At 41.2% G+C, this 24,625-nt stretch overlaps 1 protein-coding gene and 3 pseudogenes across 1 annotated transcript in view; all 4 read left to right on the forward strand.

Annotated features, from left to right (window-relative positions):
• prrc1 (proline-rich coiled-coil 1) overlaps positions 1–17,593 on the forward strand; it is a 54,866-nt gene extending 37,273 nt beyond the window's left edge. The window contains exons 7-10 of the mRNA XM_088355765.1: positions 493–656; positions 4,173–4,276; positions 8,778–8,880; positions 16,860–17,593. Coding sequence (XP_088211891.1) covers positions 493–656; positions 4,173–4,276; positions 8,778–8,880; positions 16,860–17,069 — 581 coding nt within the window. The 3' untranslated portion in view covers positions 17,070–17,593. The remainder of the gene's footprint in view (positions 1–492; positions 657–4,172; positions 4,277–8,777; positions 8,881–16,859) is intronic.
• A 344-nt stretch (positions 17,594–17,937) lies between these two features.
• On the forward strand, positions 17,938–18,056 carry LOC148351249 (5S ribosomal RNA; annotated as a pseudogene).
• Positions 18,057–18,948: 892 nt separating this feature from the next.
• LOC148351250 (5S ribosomal RNA) lies at positions 18,949–19,067 on the forward strand (annotated as a pseudogene).
• Positions 19,068–19,285: 218 nt separating this feature from the next.
• LOC148351251 (5S ribosomal RNA) lies at positions 19,286–19,404 on the forward strand (annotated as a pseudogene).
• The last annotated feature ends 5,221 nt before the right edge of the window (positions 19,405–24,625 follow it).

The raw sequence follows: 24,625 nt of genomic DNA on the forward strand, positions 1-24,625 counted from the left end.
AAAAAAACGTGACACGCAGCCAAAAAACAAATGAAAGGTAACACTCGCCAATCCGAAGGGAGGCAAAGGCATGCTAGAAAGCAAGCCGCATCGGCGACAGGTAAACAAACCAAACGCAGACTTTTAGGAGGGTGAAGAAACATGCAGCTCATAACGAAAACAGTCACAAAGTTTAAAAGCAGTAGGGATGGCAAAAAAAAAAAAAAGACAATTCCTTCAAGCGGAAGATAGCGGTATGCACCTGCCATGCAAGAAAATATAAGGTGACATACCTGTGATGAGAATGGAATTTATAAACCGTCTTGGTGACACAGGTGTGATGGACTAGTTTTTGGGATGCATTTTTTGAACCGCACATGTGCGAAGGTAACATTCCTGCTTGAAGCAATGCCCTTGGCGGTCGGTAGGAATAAAATTGAATTGATATTACGCCATATGTAGATAAAACTAATGTATACAATTACTGTAACATATCTCGTTCTTTTTCTGTAGAGTCTGGAGGAGACGTTGACATTGTAGTGACATCGGATCAAGAAAATAATTTTGACGCAGTCCGAGATGCATTTCAGGAGGTCTTTGGAATGGCCATGGTTACAGGAGAAATTGGGACATCCAACATTGCCCCACAGCCTGTGGGCTACGCAGCGGGGCTTAAGGTTTTTTAATTATGTTTTTCTGAAGCAGTCCTCATTTATGTGGATATATAATAAGAGTTTGTGTTGCAAAGGGTCATCACCAATGTTTACACACGTGATCCGCAGATCACTTTAAGAAAAAAAATGTGATGTGAGTGCACAGGCGCAGTTCTAATGTACAGTGATTATTGTGAGCGGAAGAACAAATTAGCTTTAGAAACCTCCTTCGTCAATTGAAGAAAGTGTGGAATAGAGGTCAAATCTTGTGCCCGGGCCCGACCCGACTTTAAATGTCAATTATTAAGTCGGGCCAGTCAGGCAGTCGCCTTTTTTTCCCCTTCATGGAGCATCTACTCAGCACGCGCTTACTTTTCATAAGGGATTTTTAAGATAAAGAAAATGCTTACCAAACTTTCAGTTTACTTCAAATCACTATATTTAAATACATTTTCCTCCTCTGTGTTTGGGTAAAAGACACGCGGCTTCCTCCTTCCATCCCCCTCACGTGAGACGTCATTTCTGCTTCTTGCCAATAACTTACAAACTTTCTTTCTGCTTTTCGGCTACATATTTTACTATTTGCACCTTGTAATCTGCATAGTTTGATTTTCTTTTCGATGCCATTTTGTTTCGTTTCACTTTCGTTTGCTGCTTGTCGCCGATATGCACACTTCGGCTCAAAACCGTTTATTTAGGCGCTGCACTTGCAGTGCACACTTGATTTGAGGGACTCGGCTCTAAGTCAACCCCAAGCTGCGAATTTGATCCTAAATGCACAATCCGGCGCTGAAGTACGCACAGCTCAAGTAAAGCTTCGTGTTTACTTTGGCAGTGAATAAAGCTTCGGGTTTATTTTGGGCTCGTTTATCAAAGCGAGTTAATCCGTCGGGTTTCGGCGGGTTTAGGTTTATATACCACCGACTCGGGTCAGGTTAGGCTGAATTCTAAGCTTTTGGGCCCATTTGTCAAATATGGAAATAAAGTTGTGGATAGAACTGTAACATTGTGTCTCACAAGAAAGCCATATGACAGTGGCGCTATAGCCATGCATTTAAAGTTAACGGGAGTTAAAAATGTGATCGTAACAAATGGCTATGTAAAGCTAAAACTTAGAAAAATAACTGTTCTGTAACCGTTGATTTCAACCACGGGATCTTGATGTCTGCCGCACTTGTTGTTTTTTAATTTAACGTTAATTCTGGACTACGGAGTGCACATAATTATAAGCCTCATGTGCAAATATAAGATCAAATCTCAATTTAGATTTTGTACGTGGTACATGGTTTGCGGTGTTCTTAAAAAAGTTGAAAGTTAGATATTTTCTCTATTAAGTATGTGTTGACAATGCCAAACTGAGTTCAAACAATTATTTTACATTGTTTTCAATTTCAAAGCTCAGCACATACAGGGTTTACCACTGCGTGAAAAAAAAACTAGAATGATGGCTGCATCTTGCATTCGCTTGTCATCGTTCCTTGTGGATTAAAGGAAACTCCAGCTACCAGACATCCACGCCGATGATACGAAGAGAGAAGCGTACTGTTTTTGAGAGATAGCTTCCACTGCTGTTCAATTTGAAAAAATAAATTGAGGACTTTATATGTCGGTGCAAAAGTTCGAACTCTTCTGAGTATGTTGTAATTATTGAATAAAGTACATACTGTCCAACCTTACCGTTTTGCTCCTGTTAGGTAATATTTAAATAATGTTGGCAAAAACATTGACTTATTTCTCTCAAACTAAGGATGTCCCTACGGTGTTTTGTATGTGAATTTGTTTTTTTAAAGTAATTACCCAAAAATATTACAGGTGAGGATTTTTCACCAACGCGGCGCCCGGACGCGAGCAACAGAGCTGGGGTGATCTGCGCGAATGGCCCGATTCGCGTCCGTAGTCGGTGCTTTCACCCTTGTGACCATCCGCCTTGCAAAAATAAGCCGCGTCGTATTTAAACCCACCGTGTTTAAAATGTTTGAAAAAGTAGCTCATTGTATTCTAGAATTTTTGATACTAGATCTCATCTCATCTTATCTCATTAGCTACACCGCTTATCCTCAGTAGGGTCGCGGGGGTTCTGGAGCCCATCCCAGCAATCATCGGGCAGTGGGCAAGGGACACCCTGAACTGTTTGCCAGCCAATTGCAGGGCACACGGGGACAGACAACGCACTCGCTCATTCACACCTAGGGACAATTTGGACCGGCCAATTCACCTGAAATGCATGTTTTTTTGGAATGTGGGAGGAAACCGGAGTGCCCGGAGGAAACCCACGCAAGCACGGGGAGAACATGCAAACTCTGCACAGGAAGTCTGGAGCTGGATTTGAACCCACGCAGGAGGTTCCCAAGACCTTAGCACTGTGTCGCACACGCGCTAACCACTGCCCCGCCGTTCTGCCTTTTGATAGTAGATATCATCCTTAATTTTGATTTTTGTAGAGCAGTCAGATTTTTGAAGACGTCATTCTCACAAGAGAAAAATTACGTCCTAATGCGTTGTTTTGGGTGGTCAGATACTTTTTCTTTGCTGTGCACACTTTACATCAGGTTAAGTTGTTAGTTTAGACTTCCAGTCTGAGTCATTAGAAACAGGCTTTGGACTTTGTTTTCCTGAGCTTTTGGTACCTATGTCACAACGTCACTATTGTTTGCAAACATGAAACTGATGCATTTGTACTTTATTCAGAGGTTCTCAAGTCAAAATGTCTAGTCAAAATGTTGAGTCGGAATAGTGAAACATGGCAATAATTTCAAACATTTACAAAGACTTTAACCAAAATTTAGGCATTCTTCAATCCTTGAAAACAAAACAAAACAAGCATTTTCAAGGATTTCAAGCACCCATACTAACCGACAGTAATAACAGGCTAAAAGTTAAGTTGAAAAGAAGGCGAAAAGTTAAGTTGAAAAGAAGGCGAAAAGTATGGTTGAACATAGTCAAAACAGATATTTAAAAAAAAACTACTTATAAATGTCACAATATATTTTATTTTGAATCACTTTTTTTGCCTACCACATCTAATTACAGAAAATGAATGATCTGTTTTTCTGTTGACATTTTTGGAAGTATTTTTTCCCCTAATTTTACGATATTGTGATTTTATCAAAGGTTTCTTTTTTGTGATGGATTAATACAAACTACAAACAAAAATATTCTTTAAATAGCAGAAATAGCTTTTGGAAATGACCAAACAATTTCTCAAAAATATATAGAAAAATAATGTAATTTAATGTACACTTTCAGAAAAAGATTATTTTCGTTTAGGATAAATAGGTTGGGAAAAGTACATTTAAAAAGATCTGTCACGATTTTTTTTTATATATACAAGCTTCCAGACATTTAAAGGTAATTTTATATCTTTTCATTAAAGAAACTGTTTTACATAAATGAGAAGAAATCATACATTTTCTTTCTCTATGTTTGATTCTATTTGCCTATGCAACAGGGTGTTAGTATTGATTTTAAATGGGAAGAAAGTTCTAAACCTCTACATTGTAGGTTGCAAATGGATCTTCCTGTGTTTCCTGAATCTCACAGGGGGCTCAGGAGCGCATTGATAGCTTGAGAAGATCGGGTGTTATCCATGAGAAGCAGCCAGTTGTCTCAATGGAGAAATTTATTGCAGAGATCTTTCCTGACAAGTAAGGCACTCTTTAATGATCATATTTGTCCAGGCACTCACACTATTTGTGCTGACTTGTTTGTAAAGTCAAGTCAAGTCACATTTATTTATATAGCTCTTAATCACAAAAATGTCTCAAAGGACTGCACAGGATTACAATTACACCATTACCTGACTTAAAACCAACAGGCGGGCAAGGAAAAACTCAAAACCTCAGCGTGAGGAAAAAAGAAACCTTGAGAAGGGGCCTTACAAGAGGTAATCCCCCTTCCAGGATGACCAGGGTGGTCATCCTTTCTAAAGGACTTTGTAAAGTCGTTTTAAAACCTTAAAACTAGGTTAATAGAATCACACCCCAGCTTCAAACAAATAGAATGTGTAAGTATAAGTAAGTAAGTAAAGCCTTTTGTAGATGTATTCATCAAGGCTTAAGCAAACTAAGTGGCTGCTTGGGCCCCGTAACTTCCATCCATCCATTATCTGCACCGCCTATTCTCAGTAGGGTGCTGGAGCCCATCCCAACTATCATCGAGCAAGGGGCAGGGAACACCCTGAACTGGTTGTCAGCCATTCACAGGGCACACCTAGGGACAATTTGGACCAGCCAATTCACCTGACATGCATGTTTTTGGAATTTTGGAGGAAAACGGGAGTGCCCAGAGGAAACCCTTGCAAGCATGTAAACTCCGCACAGGAAGGCTGGTAGCTAGATTTGATCACATGACCTCAGAACTGTGCCACAGACGTGCTAACCACTAAGCCATTGTGCTGCCAGTGGTTGACTTCTATATAATTAAATATATACATATTTATTTCGGGTGGGAGTGATAATTATTGAAATATATTATGAAATATACATTCATTTACAAATAAATAAATAAATACATTTATATATGTATATATGTTAACAGAGAGTAGTTCCCCAAAGCCTCTCTGCTCTAAATCTCAGAGCTCATCAAGTAAAGAGTGCATTCCGACGTGCAGTGAGCACCGTGCATCCAACGGACGATGTCGCAAAAAAAGAAATACCTCTCAGGTGATAAAAAGAGAAAAAGGAAGAAAGAGGACTATGGAAAAATACAATAAAAAGGGGGAAAACAAACATTTTTGTACGTTTGTTGCAGCTAATTTAAAACAAAAATAATTTCTGTTACCTTGTTTCAGGTACCTCTGTGATTTTATATAATTATTTAAGTATTTGTTTGCGTTTATATTCAGTACATTTGTAAATTTGTTGTTATCATTAATTCTAAAATACAAATATAAAATAAGATTGTGTTTGCTGTAAATATATGGTTTATTTAGTTACTTTTAAATCAGGGGTTGGGGACCTATGGCTCTTTTCATGAGTACATATGCTAATGGTGCCAATTTTTCCGTATTTTTCCAAATCTGGTACATTCAATGTATATTGCTTAGGGTACTTTGATCAAAAAGCAGAATTTTGTCCAGTTTATAAATGGCTCAGTTTCATCTACAGTCGGGGTTAGGGGTAAGATCTTGGGCCCACGGCCAAACCCGTCCCGAGGGTTCGGGCATAAAATGTCATTCATTAAGTCAGTCAGGTTGGGCTGGGTCGGGCTTCAAATGTGACACCTACATTTTTGACTGAGTCACTTAAGGTGATATTACATTTGTCAGACCAGTGTTTGAGAAAAAGTCACAGCCTTTAGATGGATTGAAAATGGACATTTCGGTCTTTTCAGGGTTAGGACGCAAGAAATTAAGTGACATCCATCATTTTATCTCAGCAAGGCATGCCTCAAGTTTCCACAGTTTAGTGGGGCTGATTCCTCCATCGGAAGATATAGTTGAGTGACATCTGCGTAGCAATGGAAACTGAAATTATACTTGCAGATAATGTCACCTAACGGAAGCATTTAAAGTACTGAACCCTGCAGAACACCACAGGTAACACTAAAGGGCACAGATGTCATTTCACCATAATCTAATTTTGATTAGGGCTCAATGAAGGCTTAGGCCGACCCTGGTAATCATTCTTTTTACAGAGTACTTCCTGCACATGTGCTTTGGCTGTTCCTTAAAAAAGAGCTTTTGTGTTGTTCATCTTGATGGAAGGAAAATATGTGTATTACCTCCTCCGATGACATCACCTTAAAGAAAGCACATCTTGTATAGTTTTGACAATTTGTGGCATCTATGTTAATGTACAAATTAAGTAAATAGTACAATTTATAAAATTTTCCTTTGGGAAAAAAACATTTTGTAGATGCGTAATGCGTACTTGATTAAGAGCCACAGGTGCTCATAATATGACATGAGTAATTGGGGGGACAGTTTATGCTTAAAGGCGGGGGTGTTGAGAGTTAAAATTGTTTTCATTATGGATTTAAATCAATGCAAAACATCTGTTACTCTGCTTCCATCTCCTGGCTTAAAGTCAGGATTGCAGTTTTCAAATGATGCAAACTGCCTTTAAGCCAGCCATTTGGACTAATGAGATGAAAAATAAGCCAGTATATGATAATTAATGTGAACAATTTTTAACATGTTTATTGACCATGCTATAAAAATTAAACAAAAATATTGGTTTTCATTATAAATAAGCGTAACAGTGTCGACGTGTTATGCTTTTCCTCGTCACTGAACCATAATAAAACATTGAAAAAAGGTGGTACTTCCTTTTTTCCCCTCAAAAAAATATTGTTACATCAGAGAGTCATGTGACAAAAATGATAGCCAGCTGATGTTTTTATAGAACATTTATTAGAGTAACGGGGGGGGGGGGGGGGGGGGGGAGTTACAGTTCACAAAACATATTCTAGATAGAGAATTTAAATATTATGTAAATAAAAGACAATTTATTCAAGTTAACCAACTTGAGAAGACCACTTAATAATTTTTCTCATTTATCTAAACGACAATACCAAGAACAATGTTAGCCTCTGTATGTTCGTAACGTTGACAAGCAAAGACGTGTCCTCATTATGTTACAGGTCACTGAAATACGTCAAGCCACACTTAAACTTTTGGGATTCAACAAAGGATGACCATGTACTTAACACAAAAACATCACCAACAGTCTGAAACAAAACACCCCAAAACTATAGAGCTTGTATAACTCACCAAAAACTGCCGTAGTATTCCACCCATGAAACGATTCTCCGCAAACAAGGTCTCGTTACATTTAAGACATTCGAGTGCATCCAACCGTATACAATATCTACTCCAAAACACCCAATAATCCTGACAGATTAAAACAAAATCCGCCTAAAAGCATTTCTGCATTGTTTGACGATCCTTGGTGTAATCAGTTTGTTTCGCCCCATAATTCCTTTTTAGAAATAAACGGACGAATCAGATAATTTTCAATATGGCTTAAAGCCTCCGACCTTTCGATCAACACCACTCTCAACCAATTGCAACATTTTTTTTACGGGCTTTAACTTTCCTCTAACCCATGAGGGCCTGTATTGAAAAAAAACGACATGACCTACTTTGGCTTCAAAATCTTTAGCCAGTTGTGACTGATTGAAACGATGGTTGACACATTGTTTATCGTCAATTTCCGTACGAAAGATTACGCTAACATGAACGTGTAAAAATAAAAATATCAGGTCGTTTTCAAGTCATTTAGCACCAGGGTCTCCACAACAAGTGGTGAGTGTTTCATTGGAAAGGGGGCTCCGTTCCAACACCCTGAATGTTTACCTGAATGTTCAACGTAAGCTAACCCAGGCTAATCGTACATTCGCGTTATCGTAATCGTACATTTGTGTTATCGTAATCTTCCGTACGAAAGATTACGCTAACATGAACGTGTAAAAATAAAAAAAAGGATAAAGAAAAGAATTATGAATAGGATTTCTTATCTTTGTGGTGGTCAGCAGAAGGCGCAGTTGGACGGTGGTGCGATTATTTCTTACTTAAATGCAATAGTTGTACGCACTACTTTTCTTTTTTTCCACCTGTAGCAACTTTGCTGCTTGCACTGACTTTCTTCTGAGGCATAATTAGGGGCTAAGACACTTCGTACACCTACATTAAAAGCGAAAGCAAAACAAAGCACCTCCGCACGCGATAACAGTTGGTCGGAAAAGAGCCATCTACACCCGTACGCCGCTCAGCATCGCACCCTAGCGTACGCACTCGCGCATTACCGGCGTTCGAACTCCGATTTTTTGACCGAACAGCGAAGCAAGAATTTCTCCAAATTTTTGGTCGGACTCCGATTTGTTCGAACTTAGAGGCGTTCGAAAACCAAGGTTCCACTGTATTACATATATTGTCATGATATTTTGAACATTTTCCTTTGGCGGGCTAGATGGTAAAGCCCACCAGGTGGCAGGTGGCCCCCAAGCTGTATTTTTCCTACATCGGATGTAGAGCATCACAGTTATACAACATTCATAATCAAATTAATAACAGAACAGTAGAAACCATTATTTACTGATAATTTATTTTAGTAATCACACACTTTTTCATTTTCAATGCCCCAATTTTAAGTCAATTCAATGTACAGAATTTTCCCGACTTAAAAGGACTTTGTTTTTTTCAAGGTGGTTTGACATAGGATGCATAATACTGGAGGATCCTGGTCATAACACCCGAGTGGAGGTTTTTACCCAAGCAACCCCGCTAGCTCTTGAGCACGTCCAGCAGGTCAGTAGTTACCTAGCACATAACTGAAAATTGTATTTAGGTAAAGTTCATTTCAATATGAAGTGGATATATTGCTATTTATTTAAAAATTGAATGCAATAAATTCTATTTCATCAAGGATTTTAAGATGAATGTATTTTTCCTATATACTATAGTTCATTGGTTGGCAACCTTTTCTGTACGACGGGCCAGTTCATTATTTGACAGTATTTTTAAAGACTGGCTCAATGGTGGCATTAGACATGTTTTTACTTTTCATAAATCAATAACTATAATAGTAACAACAATTATAGCATGTATAATAATAACTGCATTAATTATAATAATAAGAAGAAGAAAAAGAAGACTGAAGAAGAAATCCTCTCCAAGGTAAATCTCAAGTTTTTTATCAGTGTGAACGGGTTGTCTTGAAGTGACAGCTTAATTTTTTTGGCTTTGTGTTGTCTGATGCCAAAATGTTTAACATAGCAATTACGCTGCTTTTTCCGTCTTACCTTGTGGTTGCAGTGAGGTCTACGTACGCTTCTTCTACTTTTATTATTGGTTCTTTACCCCGTCTCTCTTTGCCTGTCTCTGCAACCATGTAAATATTTTTTCATGGAGTCATTGAGGGTCTGCTCCACTTTGTGTCTACACTTCAGACACACTGCTTATACTCTGTGCTACATGAACTGCGTGGAGGGTAAATGTAAACAAAACACTCTGCTAAGGGGAACACTTCTGCGTCCTAGTGTAGTGGAGGTGCTATTGTTGCAGTAGCTCAGGAGGTAGAGCGCTCGTCTTGGGATCAAGGGATCCCAGTTCGAATCCCGGCTCGTCCATGTTACATGTCGAAGTGTCCTTGGGTAAGACACTGAACCCCTAATACCTCCAATAATCAGGTTAGCGACTTACTTGGCTGCAAGGCCGCTATTGGGAAATGTGGAGCACATTGTAAAGTGCTTTGGGAAGTCATTGACTTGAAAAGCACTACATAAATGCAGATCATTTCATTTCATTCATATGTGCACAGCAGCGAGGAAAAAGGAGAGGTGCTCTTTTCCGCAATGCATGCAGTCTTAAAACACTGTGGTGATTTCTGGAAACATTTATTATGCCTTTTGAGAAAAATCGGCCCATGTTTTTGCCAACGGCATTCATACGATACATAAGAGGAGCAAACATAAGGTTTGGCAGTATTTTGAGATTAATATTTACAACACACTTACGATATCTCAACTTTTTCACCAACAAGTCCTCAAATTATACATCCAAATCAAAAATGCTACACCTCTCTTTCCGTATCATTGGCAATAATCAAAGGGCGCTTAAGTTGCTTTTAATCCTCGAGGAATGAAAGAGGCAAGTACGATTTGGTCCCTCACCACAGCAACCCCCAATGACAACAATACAAAAAGACACGTCTGTGATGCAATATGCCACTATTCTCCACAGTACGGTTGCCCTGGCGCTGTCGTGCAGAAATATACGGCTCATATCTTGAGTGACACAGCCTTAGTCGCGTTTTCTCTTGGCGCAGTAGTAAATATGTGCTCGTCTTTGTTATTGCAATCTTGAATAGTCCCATGATCAGAAAACACATGACGTAAACAACTCAGAGACAAACTGAAAGCAACACAGCTGACTAGTATAGAAATTGGACAAAAAGACTACAACAGAAAGACAAAAAAATTCTACAGTAATGCTACAAAAATAATACAAAGCACATTACAATATTTGTTTTATATATATATATATATATATATATATATATATATATATATATAAAATCAAATTTTGTGCTTAAAAACAAATAAAAAAACCAATACATGATTTTGCTTTCATTGTGAGTGCTTTAAAACCAATTTGATGAAATTAATCTATTCAGGAACAATTATAGAAATAAATATAAAATGCATAAAATATAAAAGAAACTAAATAGGGGAAAAAATGATTTTTTTTAAGTGGAAAGCCGTGGGAAAAGAAGAAGTCCATAAAAAAAGAGTTGAAAAAATCAGTTTTTGGGGGGTGCATCTGACTAAATAAATCCCACCTATGCAGAGGTGGGTAGAGTAGCCCAAAATATTACTGAAGTAAAAATACTGATACTTCAGAATAATATTCCTTAAATAGGAGTAAAAGTAGTCATACAAATACTTAAGTAAAAGTAAAAAAGTACTTGCTGAAAAAATTACTCAAGTACTGAGTATTTATTGATTTTTTTAAAATAAAAATCAGAACATCAAATTATCTGGAAAGAGAAGCTAAAAATGCATATCAACCCAGTGCAGCACAGACATTCAGAAATATTGGATCAGAAAACCAAAATACAAATGTTGCACAAACTTGCACTGTTCCCCTGGCCCACTTTTAACAAACCGACTGAGGTGCAGGTTTCAGATCAGGGAATGGTGTAATAATAGCCTGTAGTTTGCACTAATCTGTGGTTTGTGCACCCCTTTAGATAGATAGATAGATAGATACTTTATTCATCCCTGTAGGGAAATTCACACTTCCAGCAGTCTACCCTGTTGTTTATTAACAGATGAACATGATGCCCTAGGGGTGCTTGTAGCGAAGTGGATGACGTCACGCCAGTCCAAAAATTCGACATCCCTGCGGCAGATGGAAAACTTTTCTTTGTGAAAATCCAAGGATACACCACCTCGTGTTAGCAAGTCCGCCTCCTCTCCGATTCTCCCCGGCTTTCGTGTCTCTGTTTAGCGGCGTTGAAGCCGGATTGCTCCGGGTAGCTCCGGGTGGCTACACGTTAGCGTCCGGAATGCTAAACGTGAGCCACGTTTCCGCAAAACACAGCAACTGCGCTCCCTGTGCGCTTCCATGTTTTCCACCAGCACTCGATGATCTTATTTGGTCGTGAGTTCGCATTTACCATGATTACGGATGGTACCGAAGACTTATAACGCCGCTAGCCGCTTCGCTAGCTCCGGCTTTCCTCCACGATAGGCCCCTTCATCACGCCGGCACGAGAAATCTTCAGGGCAAGGAGTTGAAATTCCTTGAATACACGCATTTCTTGTGCGTTAAAACCCATGTCCATAGGATAGAAGTAATCCATAGTGTAGTTGTCAAAACGGGATGAAAAAACACCGAAGATAGGGGCAGACAATAAAACAACAGGGCAGCTGCTGGAAAAGGCAGCCGCTCGTGAAGTGGAAAAAGTGAAAAGTAGTCTCAAATACAACATGACTTGGCTTGACTTAAACATGAACAAGTCTGCAATGGGCAATCATGGAATGTGGATGACTTGATAAAGGTTATAAATCTGCGTTGGACATGGTGATTATTCTGGAACTATTGTTTGGTGCCGTTCCGGTGAGATTTACAAAGAGGACTACCTAAAGAAAACATAATGATAAAAAATTCCCACAGTCCTTAATGATATGGGGCTGCATATCAGGCAGTCACTCGGGAGTTTGCTGTGGTCAAATCTGCAATAGATGCATAAGTTTACATTGACATTTTGGACAGCTTTCTTATTCCTTCAATTGGAAAATATTTGGGGATGATGAACTCGTTTTCCAAGATGACAATGCATCATGCCACAGAGCAAAAACCGTGAAAGCATTCCTTGGAGAAAGACGCATCCAGTCAATGTCTTAGCCTGCAAATGGCCCAGATCTCAACCCAATTGAAAACTTGTGGTCAAAATTGTCCACAGCAAGGCTCCCGGGCTGCAAAGATAATCTGGCAACTGCAATCAAAGACAGTTGGCACCAGATTAATGAAGAATACCGTTTGCCACTAAAGTCCATACCTCAGAGACTGCAAGTCATCATTAAAGCCAAAGGTGGTGCAACTAAATACGAATGATATGTTTTGATTGTTATTTCTTTGTTTGTTTTTCATGATTCCATATTCTTTCCCTCTGAATGCAGTCATTCCATATTTTTTTCCTGTGCTTAGTGTATAAAAGTAGCATTTACAGATCACCATAAGTTTTTTCATTCATTTCTTTTAGTGTTTCTGAATGCCAAAGAGTTGCACTTTTGGAAAACCTTATTTTTTTATGCTTTTTATCTGAGTTTGTGCGATGGAATAAGATTTTGGAGTGAGTACTTGTCCAAGACTAATGATTCCATACTATTTCCTAAGGATTGTGTGTGGCCCGGCAGTAATGTTGACCGTAGTATAGAATATTTTTCTATGAAAAAAAGGCACAGCTAACCATGTGAGATAAGGGACCAGAGGGAGTATTAGCCACACTAATAGGGATGGCAGCAGATGGCCTCACGATTTTAAGCCATTGGGCCACACCCTAACAGTGTGGGGCCCCCACATGAGGATACACTGAAATATAAAACTAGAAATAACAACAACTTCAGAACAAAACATAAAAGTGTGAAATCAAAAAGTAAAGTATCATACTGTAAAATATCAGACGTTCAACAGATCAAAACTAAATAAAAATACCGTAAATTCCGGACTATAAGCCGCTACTTTTTTCCCAAATTTTCAACCCTATGGCTTATTCAGAGATGCGGCCAATTTATGTATTTTTTTTAAGGCAGCCAGCGGCGCTCGAGTATGAGCGGTAAGATTTACACAGGTGGAATAATGCAATATGCAATATTGCACAACCCTTACGATACCAACGGTATCACGATAACACTGTATGTAACATCCCACATGCCGACATTTCTTGTGTAAATACCATGTAAATTATAACTACAGCCTTATCCCCCTTGTTTTATAACCTTATCTTCTCTGTTCCTTTATCTTCTTGGCTCATACCTCACTGTGAATGTGTAAAACTGGAGTGTCATGCCCAATTTCGTTGTCACAATATGTTAACCCATTTTGTAACAATAACAATAAAGGTATATTCTATTCTATTCTATATGCGCCGCGTAAGATCACAATTTATGAGCGTAAACATACCCTCATCGTGCAGATTGCACAAAATAAGGCTCATGACGCAGCTTCCATGTTAAAAGCAAACGGGCATATTGCTTGGGTGTATTGAAGAAAGGGAGCGTGGAACGACGTCATCATGATAAAGTTTCTTTCTGACATTAGTAAGACAACTCAATGTCATTGCCAAGGAGGAAGAACCGGATGGTCTGCCGTGATGGTTTGAACAAATTTATTAACACTAATAACAGAAAACAATCTTGACAATCTCAACAGCAATCAAGCACATTCACAATATTATATTCCAATATGACGTTTTTAACAGCAAACACAAAGTGAGGTTTGAACAACCCTTCTCGAAAATCTTATTAGCAATCAAGCATATTCACAATTTCATTATATAACATCTTTGTTAGTGTCAATAGATCCGTCCAGGTCAAAGTCGATTGTCCTCGGTCTGAACAAATCCACCGACACCAACAGCAGCAAAACAAACATGACAATCTCAACAGCCATCAAGCATATTCACAATTTTTTTATATCTGACAATATGACGTGACGATATGACGTTTTAACATTTTTTCCTGACATTTTCAACATCAATTAAACAATTTCAGAGTTATTTTCTTTTAACAGTAGTTAACCAGCGTGTAAAAGGCAATACTATTGTGCAAGGGCATAGCTCTGACATTCCACCCTCCCAAGCAGCATTCTTCCAGTCCTCTGTGTGGGTCCTCTCCCTTCTGTGTGGGTCCTCTCCCTTCTGGGTTCCCCAACCCAGGCCGTTGCTGCCGGGACTCCCACAGTGTAGCTCCGGTTCCCCCCTCCGGGTGGGTGCAGACGAGTCTTCTTTATGGCTGCGTCCTAGGCCCGCCGCTCGCAGATTGTACGGTATCTGCAGCCATTTGGAGCACAGCCACGGGGGGGATCTGCCTGCACCTCCATACCAGCAGGTTTCTGGAGGTCCAGATGGCGTCCTTGATGGCGGCGAGAGTGAGCCAGTCCCTGGCAAAGTCGTTCCGAGACCTCCTCGACCGACTCACTCCGTAAAGCACGTACTGTGCATCAGGGACCTCCCCTGCTGGCAAGTCCGGGAACTTTCCTAGTTGGTCGGCCATTGTCCACAAGACCTCGGCAGCGCTGCACTCACAAAAAAGGTGCCTCACCGACTCCTGGGCGCCACAGCCAGGTCGAGGGCACGTCGAAGTCGCTGACACTCCTCGGTGGTGCATTACGGCTCTGACTGGGAGAACTTCATGAGCCACCATCCATGAAAAGTCTCGTAGTCTGTTTGGGAGGGCAGGATGATTCACGTTGCTCCAAACCGTTGTAGGTTCGCCAAACGCAAGCCCCCGCACAGGGCTTACTGTTGCTCGCCCTTGCACAATAGCAATAAGGGCCCTGTGGTTTTGTAAAGTGTGTCATTCTTGTGTTTCCAAATCAAACTTCTTTAAAAAATTCCGAATAAAGAGATGTGTTGTTGGCAAGTTAAATGAAACTGGAATCAAACGATTGTTTGGTACAAGCTTTAGCTTCCACAAATATTAGCCCATCCAAAACCGGGTCATCGCTTGTTTTTTCGGGTTGTTGGGTGGGCCCACAGCGTTTTGGAAGTGGAGAGAGACATATTTGCCGTGATTATAACGAATACGGCAATTATTTCCTTAATGGACTAATTTGCAGGTATGCGAGCGTCTTGTTAGTAGCGTGAGGCTACCACTCAAAAGCACGGTTTAGGATGAAAGTTATATTATTATTATTAAAGCTTTGAAAACTCTCTCGATGTACCGTCTTTCTTTGTAAATATATGTAATATCTATTTGTAACTGTATATTTTTGTAATGCATTTATTTGTATTTGTTTGAGACACTTATTCTGCACGAGCAAATAAAAAAAGAGGGGCGGAGCAAACGCGGGCTGATGGGAAAGTGGGGACCGGTAAAGGTGAGTTTTTGTGGACACGGCGGACAATAATGGATATATATTTTTCCCACCCTTACCATTGGAAATATACACTTTTTTTCCTTGGATTACTATCAACGGGCACCCAGGATCTGCAGGTCTGCAACAAATTTTAAGTAACTATATCGTTTTACGTTCATTTTGGCAGCTGTGATTTTTAGACTGTGTGCTTCAATGAAGGGCATTTAGTTTCAATCGTGGGACTTGAAGTTTGGCCTGGATTAATTTCGTGTTTATATGATGTGGGTGCATGCAGCTTATATACAGGTGCGGCTTGTGTATGGACAAAATCGGTTTCCCCCTTAAAATGTGATAGGTGCAGAATTTACGGTATTCAATTAAAAGCCATAATAAAAAAGTAGCTCTTTAGCCTCCTCTTAAAAATAGTGGGGGTCCCTGCTGACCTGATTTCCTCTGGCAGACTGTTCCTTAGATGAGGACCAAAGTGGCTGAATGCTACTTCATAAGTTTTGGTTCTAACACTAGGAACAGTCAACAAACCGCTGCCAGTGGACCTCAGAAACCGTGAGGGCTGATATTAAAAAAAAAAAAGCAAATCGGACAGACAGGATGGCCCAAGACCATTAAGACATTGAAAAACTAATTAAAATAGCTTAAAATCGACCCTGAAACGCTCAGGGAGCCAATGCAGCGATTTTATAACTCGTGTAATAGCTGCTAGAAAAGGGCATTACAATAATCTAAACGAGAATATATGAAAACATGCACCAGAACCTCAGTGTTTGCCTTAAAGATAAATTGCTGGACTACTGGTTGAGCTGTTGGAAATTCTCTCCAATCAGTGACTTAATATCTGAAATGCATTTTAAAATGGTATCTATATGGTGACGTCAGGTTAACTATGGAAGTTGACTCAGTGTCTCCTGATGACATACCCAAGGGCAAGCATATACAGATTAAAAGTACTGGGCCTAAATTTAAACCATGGGGAAACCCTACATGTCATGAGTTCTGGAGGAGCATGCATCCATACCTACTAAGAAATATCAGTCTGTAAAAAGGGAACAAAACCAGTTTAAAACAGTACAAATATTAATTGATTGCTTGTATGGTCAAGTTGGGTTACTTGTATTTTTTGGAACAATGTCTTTGTCCAACAGTATAAAATGTATGCAAATAAAATGATTGTCATTAATCTCCAGGCTCAATCCCTGACTCCTCCAGACTACAGCCTTCGATGGTCAGGTCTTATGGTTACTGTAGATGACGTCTTGGAGCGCAATTTCCCCAACATCAATAAAACAGAATGGCTTCTGGCTATGACTGGCATGACACAACGGCAGATGATGTACAGCGCTGCAAAAGCATTGGCTGGGATCTACAAACGCAAGCTACCACCCAGGACTGTCTGAGGCTGTGAATTTTTTTTATTTTTTATGTCAGGGAGTATTCTAAGATATTTTGAAGGGGTAGCAAAAACTGAATCCCATTGGACAGGCAAAAAATGCCTGAGAGCACTCACAGCTCCCTGTTTATTTTTAGTAAGCAAATATCTCACGTAATAAATATTGACATTCCAATCGAATACATTTTACAGTTGCCTGTTGCATAATTTGCCATTGTTATCACCAATCCTCATCCTCAGGTGACATACTCCACTGCTATATAAATAATTAGGTTTCGTATGATGTTTGCCTCGAGTTCTTTGTTCTGCTTTTTAATACACCAACTGTTTTCAAAAATGTATCTTCCTCCTAAAAGATACACAATTTGCCAGGTCTTTATACGAGATTGAATCTGGACAGAACCGTTGGCCAAGCGAACATAAACCTGAAACCTTAAACGTTGTGCTAAAAATTGCCTATTGCCTTATTACTGTCCATCATATGAAGGATCATGTCAGACACATATGAGAATAAAATGAATGTCACTGAAAGGGTGTGTGGGATGTCTTAATTATTCAGTTAATTATTCAGCTGGCACTCAGTAGAAAAGCAGGGTCGGGCCTGGTTAGTACTTGGATGGGAGACCGCCTGGGAATACCAGGTGCTGTAAGCTTTTTACTTCCTGCAAGTTTTTGATATTTTCTGCGGCCTCGGAACGGCCCCTCTTGGGCACATATGGCATTCTTTCACAACCTGTTTGCAAAACAAATAAATGAAGAAATACGCACGTATTAAACCACTGTTGTTTTTTAGACGGCTACCCCTCTTGGCATACAGTGGCGGTGCAACTTCCGCAGCGTTGATTATAAATACTGTAAATTCGCCCACTCCTTTCGCTTACGGCCATACTACCCTAAACACGCCCCATCTTGTCCGATCCCGGAAGCTAAGCTGGGTCTGGCCTGGTTAGTACTTGGATGGGAGACAGCCTGGGAATACCAGGTGCTGTAAGCTTTTTACTTCCTGCAAGTTTTTGATATTTTCTTCGGCCTCGGAGCGGCCCCTCTTGGACGGTTACGGCCTTCTTTCCTAACCTGTTTGCAAAACAAATAAATGAAGAAATACGCACATATTAAATCCCTGTTATTTTTGAGATATCTACCCCTCTTGGCACACAGTGGCAATGCAACTTCTGCAGCGTTGATTATAAATACAGTATTATAAATTCGCCCACATTTTCGCTTATGGCCATACTATCCTGAACTTGCCCGATCTCGTAAGCTGAGCAGCGTCGGGCCTGGTTAGTACTTGGAAGGGAGAATGCCTGGGAATACCAGGTGCTGTAAGATTTTTACTTCCTGCAAGTTTTTGATATTTTATTCGGCCTCGGAACGGCCCCTCTTGGGCACATATGGCATTCTTTCACAACCTGTTTGCAAAACAAATAAATGAAAAAATACGCACGTATTAAACCACTGTTTTTTTTTAGACGACTACCCCTCTTGGCATACAGTGGCGGTGCAACTTCCGCAGCGTTGATTATAAATACTGTAAATTCGCCAAGTCCTTTCGCTTAGGCCATACTACCTTGAACCGGCCCGATTTCGTCTGTTCTCCAAAGCTACGCAAGGTCAGGCCTGGTTACTACTTGGATGGGAGACCACCTGGGAATAACAGGTGCTGTAAGCTTTTTACTTCCTGCAAGTTTTTGGTATTTTATTCGGCCTCGGAGCGGCCCCTCTTGGACGGATAGGGCATTCTTTCACAACCTGTTTGCAAAACAAATAAATGAAGAGATACGCACATATTAAACCCCTGTTGATTTTTAAATGGCCACCCCTCTTGGCAAACAGTGGCGCTGCAACTTCCGCAGCGTTGATTATAAATAATGTAAATTCGCCCATTTGCTTACGGACATACTACCCTGAACACGCCCGATCTTGTCTGATATCGGAAGCTAAGCAGTGTCGGGCCTGCTTAGTACTTGAATGGGAGACCGCCTGGGAATATCAGGTACTGTAAGCTTTTTACTTCCTGCAAGTTTTTGATATTTTTTTCGGCCTCGGAGCGTCCACTCATGGCATTCGGCATTCTTCCCTAACCTGTTTGCAAAACAAATAAATGAAGAAATACGCACATATTAAACCCCTGTTATTTTCGAGATAGCTACCCCTCTTGGCACACAGTGGCACTGCAACCTCTGCAGCGTTGATTATAAATACTGTAAATTCGCCCGCACTTTCGCTTATGGCCATACTACCCTGAACTTGCCCGATCTCGTCTGATCTCGGAAGCTAAGCAGCGTAGGGCCTGATTAGTACTTGGATGGGAGAACGCCTGGGAATACCAGGTGCGGTAAGCTTTTTACTTCCTGCAAGTTTTTGATATTTCTCCGGCCTCAGAATGGCCCCTTTTGGGCACATATGGCATTTTTTCACAACCTGTTTGCAAAACAAATAAATGAAGAAATACGCACGTATTAAACCCCTGTTGTTTTTTTAGATGGCTACCCCTCTTGCTATACTGTGGTGCTGCAACTTCCGCAGCGTTGATTATTAGCATAATGATGTAGTTAGGTTTGGCATTAGAAACAGTAATATAGACGTCTATACCCACCCTGACATGATTTATAGTCTTCTCAGGAAACACTTTAGCTGTACCAAGTACTCTGCTGTCCCTTTAGCTGACTTTTATTCAACTTTGCCCAAAGACCAGGAAGACCCCTATGACTACTGACTGAGACTAAACAGAGCAGCTGACCTCGCCTCTGACTGCTTGACTGAGCAGGGCAAAACATTTGACAACCCTGAAATTGAGGTTACTCGCATGTTTATTAGGAACTGCCCTTGCAAAGAACTGGCACTCACTTACAGATCTAAAATCATCGATAAGTGGTCAGCATGTGAAGTACTAGAAGTGCTGAATGAATACCACGCTGAGAAGAGCTACAAAGCAGCTTCCCTACAACAACCTGCGAATAGAGCGGAAATTGCCGTACACAAAGCTGAGGTGAACCATGGTCCAACCCTCATGCACGAGCCACCTCAGACTTCGAGCCCACAGTATGTCCCTCTAACGGACGTTATTAGTATGTTGGAGAAATTTCTGATACGTGTTACCTCAAACCAGTTTCAAGAGAGAAGGCGAGCTCCAACCAGGCGACCTGGAGACAGAATGAATGGTTTCACTGCCAAGCCATGTATCATTTGCAAAGAAGTCGAACACAGTGCTCTCTCTCATTGCCGAGAAAAAAAACCATTGCAGTTCTCTCTCTTGACTTCCGGTTCCGGTTTCCAACATGGCGGCGCGTGTTTACGTAGCGGCTGGTTGCTATCCGGCTATCCTACTATTTACCACGTCCTCCTGCTTTCCTTTTTGGATACATGCGTGGCCAATAAGACCTACAGCCGAGAGGAGCTCATCCGACTGGGTGGGTGTCTAAATTTTGACTTTTCGGGCACTTTCTATACCACCCACGACATCCCGAATGAGCTCCAAAGGGACTCGGGTTCGCCCTGCTTTCCCGCTCCAACGAAGAAAAAGAAAAATCGGAGACGAAGACGGCGCAAAGATAGAAAACAGAAGCGAGGATGTCGTGCAGGGAAGCGTGTGAAGTTGAAGGAGCAACGACATGAAGATCTGTCTAATCCAACCATCATTTCTTCGTCGATTCGGCGAGTCCACCGACACCTGAAGCCCAACGCACACGAACGGCATCTCGTGACGATCTCTACAAAGACTACAGCTAAGTTAAATGATTCAAAGCTAAAATTTGGTCTTTTGAATGTTAGATCGCTCGCTCCTAAAGCTTTACTTGTAGATAATATTATTCGCGATTATAAACTTAACTGCAGCACGGCGGCGCAGTGGTTAGCGCTTGTGCGGCACAGTTCATGTCATGGGAACCTGTTGTGGGTTCAAATCCAGCTCCAGACTTCCTGTGCGGAGTTTGTATGTTCTCCCTGTGCTTGCGTGGGTTTCCTCCGGGCACTCCGGTTTCCTCCCACGTTCCAAAAACATGCATTTCAGGTGAATTGGCCGGTCCAAATTGTCCCTTGGTGTGAATGAGCGAATGAGTTGTCTGTCCCTGTGTGCCCTGCGATTGGCTGGCAACCAGTTCAGGGTGTCCCCTGCCCACTGCCCGGAGATGGCTGGGATGGGCTCCAGCCCCCCCCGCGACCCTACTGAGGATAAGCGGTACGGCTGATGAGATGAGATGAGATAAACTTAACTGTATCGGTCTTTGTGAAACTTGGTTACGCCCGAATGAGTATTTAGCGCTAAATTATGCTTCTCCCCCAGATTACGAGAGTAGCCATATAGCACGCACGTTGAAAAAAGGTGGCGGTGTCGCGCTCATTTCTGAAAAAAGGCTCAAATTTACTCCTCGTACCTCTAATAATAATATAATAATAATAATAATAATTTCCTTGTATTGTCATTCTGTGTAACAATGTACACAGAACGAAATGTCGATTGCACCTGACCCGTTGTAGCGAGCCGATGCAGCCGCAGCCAACAGAGGGCGCCGCCGACCACTTTTTAAGTCTTAGGAATGACTCGGCCGGGGCGCGTACCACCGACCTCCCAGTCTCAAAGCGGGCGCCTTACCATCTAGGCTACTGAGCTGGTAATAATCACAAGTTGTTCGAGGCTCTTGTTATGAGGTCCTCTCCATTGTCAATCTATGTGATAACTATCTATCGCGCACCAGGACCATACACAACTTTCTTAGACGAATTTGCTGAACTTTTGTCTGACCTTGTAACCTATGCAGACAAAATTATAATCATGGGGGACTTTAACATTCATATGAACTCCCCACTCAGTTCACTCACTGTTGCGTTTCAGTCTATAATTGATGCTTTTGGTTTTAATCAACTGGTTAATTTGCCAACCCATAAAGATGGAAACACGCTCGACTTGGTTCTGACTCGAGGAGTTTCAACCTCAAACATGACGGTGCTATCGTGTACTACAGTTATCTCGGATCATTATTTAGTTACATTTGAGGTGCCAGCTAAATGTAGTACCAAAAAAACTGAAGGATTCACTGGACGCAATAGAAGCACGGGCACAGTTTCTGAGCTCTCCGATATTCTTCCAGGAGCAGTTGCGTCCTTTCCTTCCTACATAGGCTCCAGCGAACCACTCCTAAATGAATTCAACGCTACCCTGGCCAATGCCCTGGATTCAGTAGCGCCCATCCGGCACAAATCACGACCTAAAAGACGCACACCTTGGTTTAATGATGAAACTAGATCCCTTAAACGAGAATGAAGGAAATCTGAAAGAAAATGGCGCGCTACCAAGCTTGAAGTTTTCCATCAAATCTGGTGTGATAGTTTGTTGAAGTATAAAGCGGCCCTGGCTTCTGCAAAATCAGCCTACCTTTCGAAGGTGATTGTGTCACAAAAGAACAATCCCAAGGTCCTTTTCGACACTGTAGCATCGCTCACAAGGCAACAGACTATCCCAGATAGCTCCACTCATTCTGCCCACGCCATAATGGTCTTCTTTACTAAGAAGATCCAAAGCATACAGGAAGAAATTGCTAAAGACAGTATTAATTCAACACATACTAAAGCACTCAAATCTATAGATGCACGACATGGTGGCTGTCCAGGGATTTTGTCCCGTTTTAGTGAACTGTCACTCGATAGTCTTAAATAGATGGTGAATACGGCCAAACCGACGACTTGCCAGTTCGACCCGCTTCCAGGTTCACTTATTAAAGGTCTCTTTGGCGTTCTTGCACCTTCAGTTCTAAATATTTTGAACATATCACTCTCCTCAGGTGTAGTTCCAGCTGCTCTTAAGTCCGCCGTCATTAAACCCACATTGAAACGACCCAACCTTGCTCCAGAAAACGTATGTAATTATAGACCTGTGTCAAACCTACCGTTTCTTTCTAAAATACTTGAAAAAGTAGTGGCACAGCAGCTGAATGATTTCATGTCCGAGAACAATCTCTTTGAATCAATGCAATCAGGATTCAGGGCTAACCACTCTACTGAGACAGCTCTGATTAAGGTAACCAATGATCTCCTACGGTCAATGGACTCGGGCGCATCATCACTTTTGCTGCTGCTGGACCTTAGTGCTGCATTTGACACAGTGGACCATATTATCTTGCTAGAACGGTTGGAAAAATGGATTGGTCTCTCAGGAAACGTCCTATTATGGTTCAGATCCTACCTCTCAGATATTGAGCTCTCCGATATTCTTCCAGGAGCAGTTGCGTCCTTTCCTTCCTACATAGGCTCCAGCGAACCACTCCTAAATGAATTCAACGCTACCCTGGCCAATGCCCTGGATTCAGTAGCGCCCATCCGGCACAAATCACGACCTAAAAGACGCACACCTTGGTTTAATGATGAAACTAGATCCCTTAAACGAGAATGAAGGAAATCTGAAAGAAAATGGCGCGCTACCAAGCTTGAAGTTTTCCATCAAATCTGCTCTATCCCTGCGTTAAATATGGCGAATTGACATCTGAGCCATTTAGTGTTACTTGTCGTGTTCCGCAGGGTTCAGTGCTTGGCCCCCTTCTCTTCAGCATTTATATGCTTCCACTGGGTGATATTATTCGCAAGTATAATGTCAGTTTCCATTGCTACGCAGATGACACTCAACTCTATCTCCTGATGGAGGAATCTGCCACACTAAACTGTGGAAATTTGGAGGCCTGCCTCACTGAGATAAAAGAGTGGATGTCACTCAATTTCCTGCGTCTTAACTCTGAAAAGACTGAAATGTTAGTTATTGGTCCATCTAAGTCCTAGACTTGTTCTCTAAAATCGCTGTGAACATAGACAATTGCCACAACACACAGAGTGACTCACTTAAAAATTTAGGTGTCATTTTCGACCCCGATCTGTCCTTTCATACACATGTGAAGAAAATTACTGGAACCGCTTTCTTCCATCTCCGTAACATTGCTAAAATTCGTCCGATACTTTCTCAGTCGGATGCGGAAATCATAATTCACGCGTTTGTTACCTCCCGTCTCGACTACTGTAATGCACTACTTTCCGGTCTTCCGATGACCAAACTCAAGAGTCTTCAGCTGGTACAAAATGCTGCAGCGAGGCTTTTACAAGGACAAGAAAGTACAATCACATCACCCCAATTTTGGCTAACCTGCATTGGCTCCCTGTTAGCCTAAGATGCGATTTTAAGGTTCTCCTACTACTATACAAAATCATACATGGACTTTCCCCCTCATATCTTTCAGATCTGATCTCCCCCTATGTCCCGGCCCGAAGCCTTCGTTCCGAGAGCGCCGTCTCCTGGTGATCCCAAGAGCCAAGAAGTGTTCCGCTGGTTCAAGAGCGTTCTCCATCCGGGCACCGGTGTTGTGGAATGCTCTTCCCCCTGAGATCGGATCTGCAACCTCGGTGGAAATGTTTAAATCTAGGCTTAAAACTCACTTCTACTCTATAGCATACGAATAACCTAAACTTCTTCTTATATGTAATAACTTGTGAAGCCCTTAGAGACTAATTGTGATTAAGGGCTATACAAATAAAAATGACTTGACTTGACTTGACTATAAATACTGTAAATTCGCCCATACTTTT

This window comes from Urocampus carinirostris, chromosome 16, assembly GCF_059441175.1.
Source record: "Urocampus carinirostris isolate Australia breed hairy pipefish chromosome 16, RoL_Ucar_1.0, whole genome shotgun sequence".
NCBI classification, from domain to species: Eukaryota; Metazoa; Chordata; class Actinopteri; order Syngnathiformes; family Syngnathidae; genus Urocampus; species Urocampus carinirostris.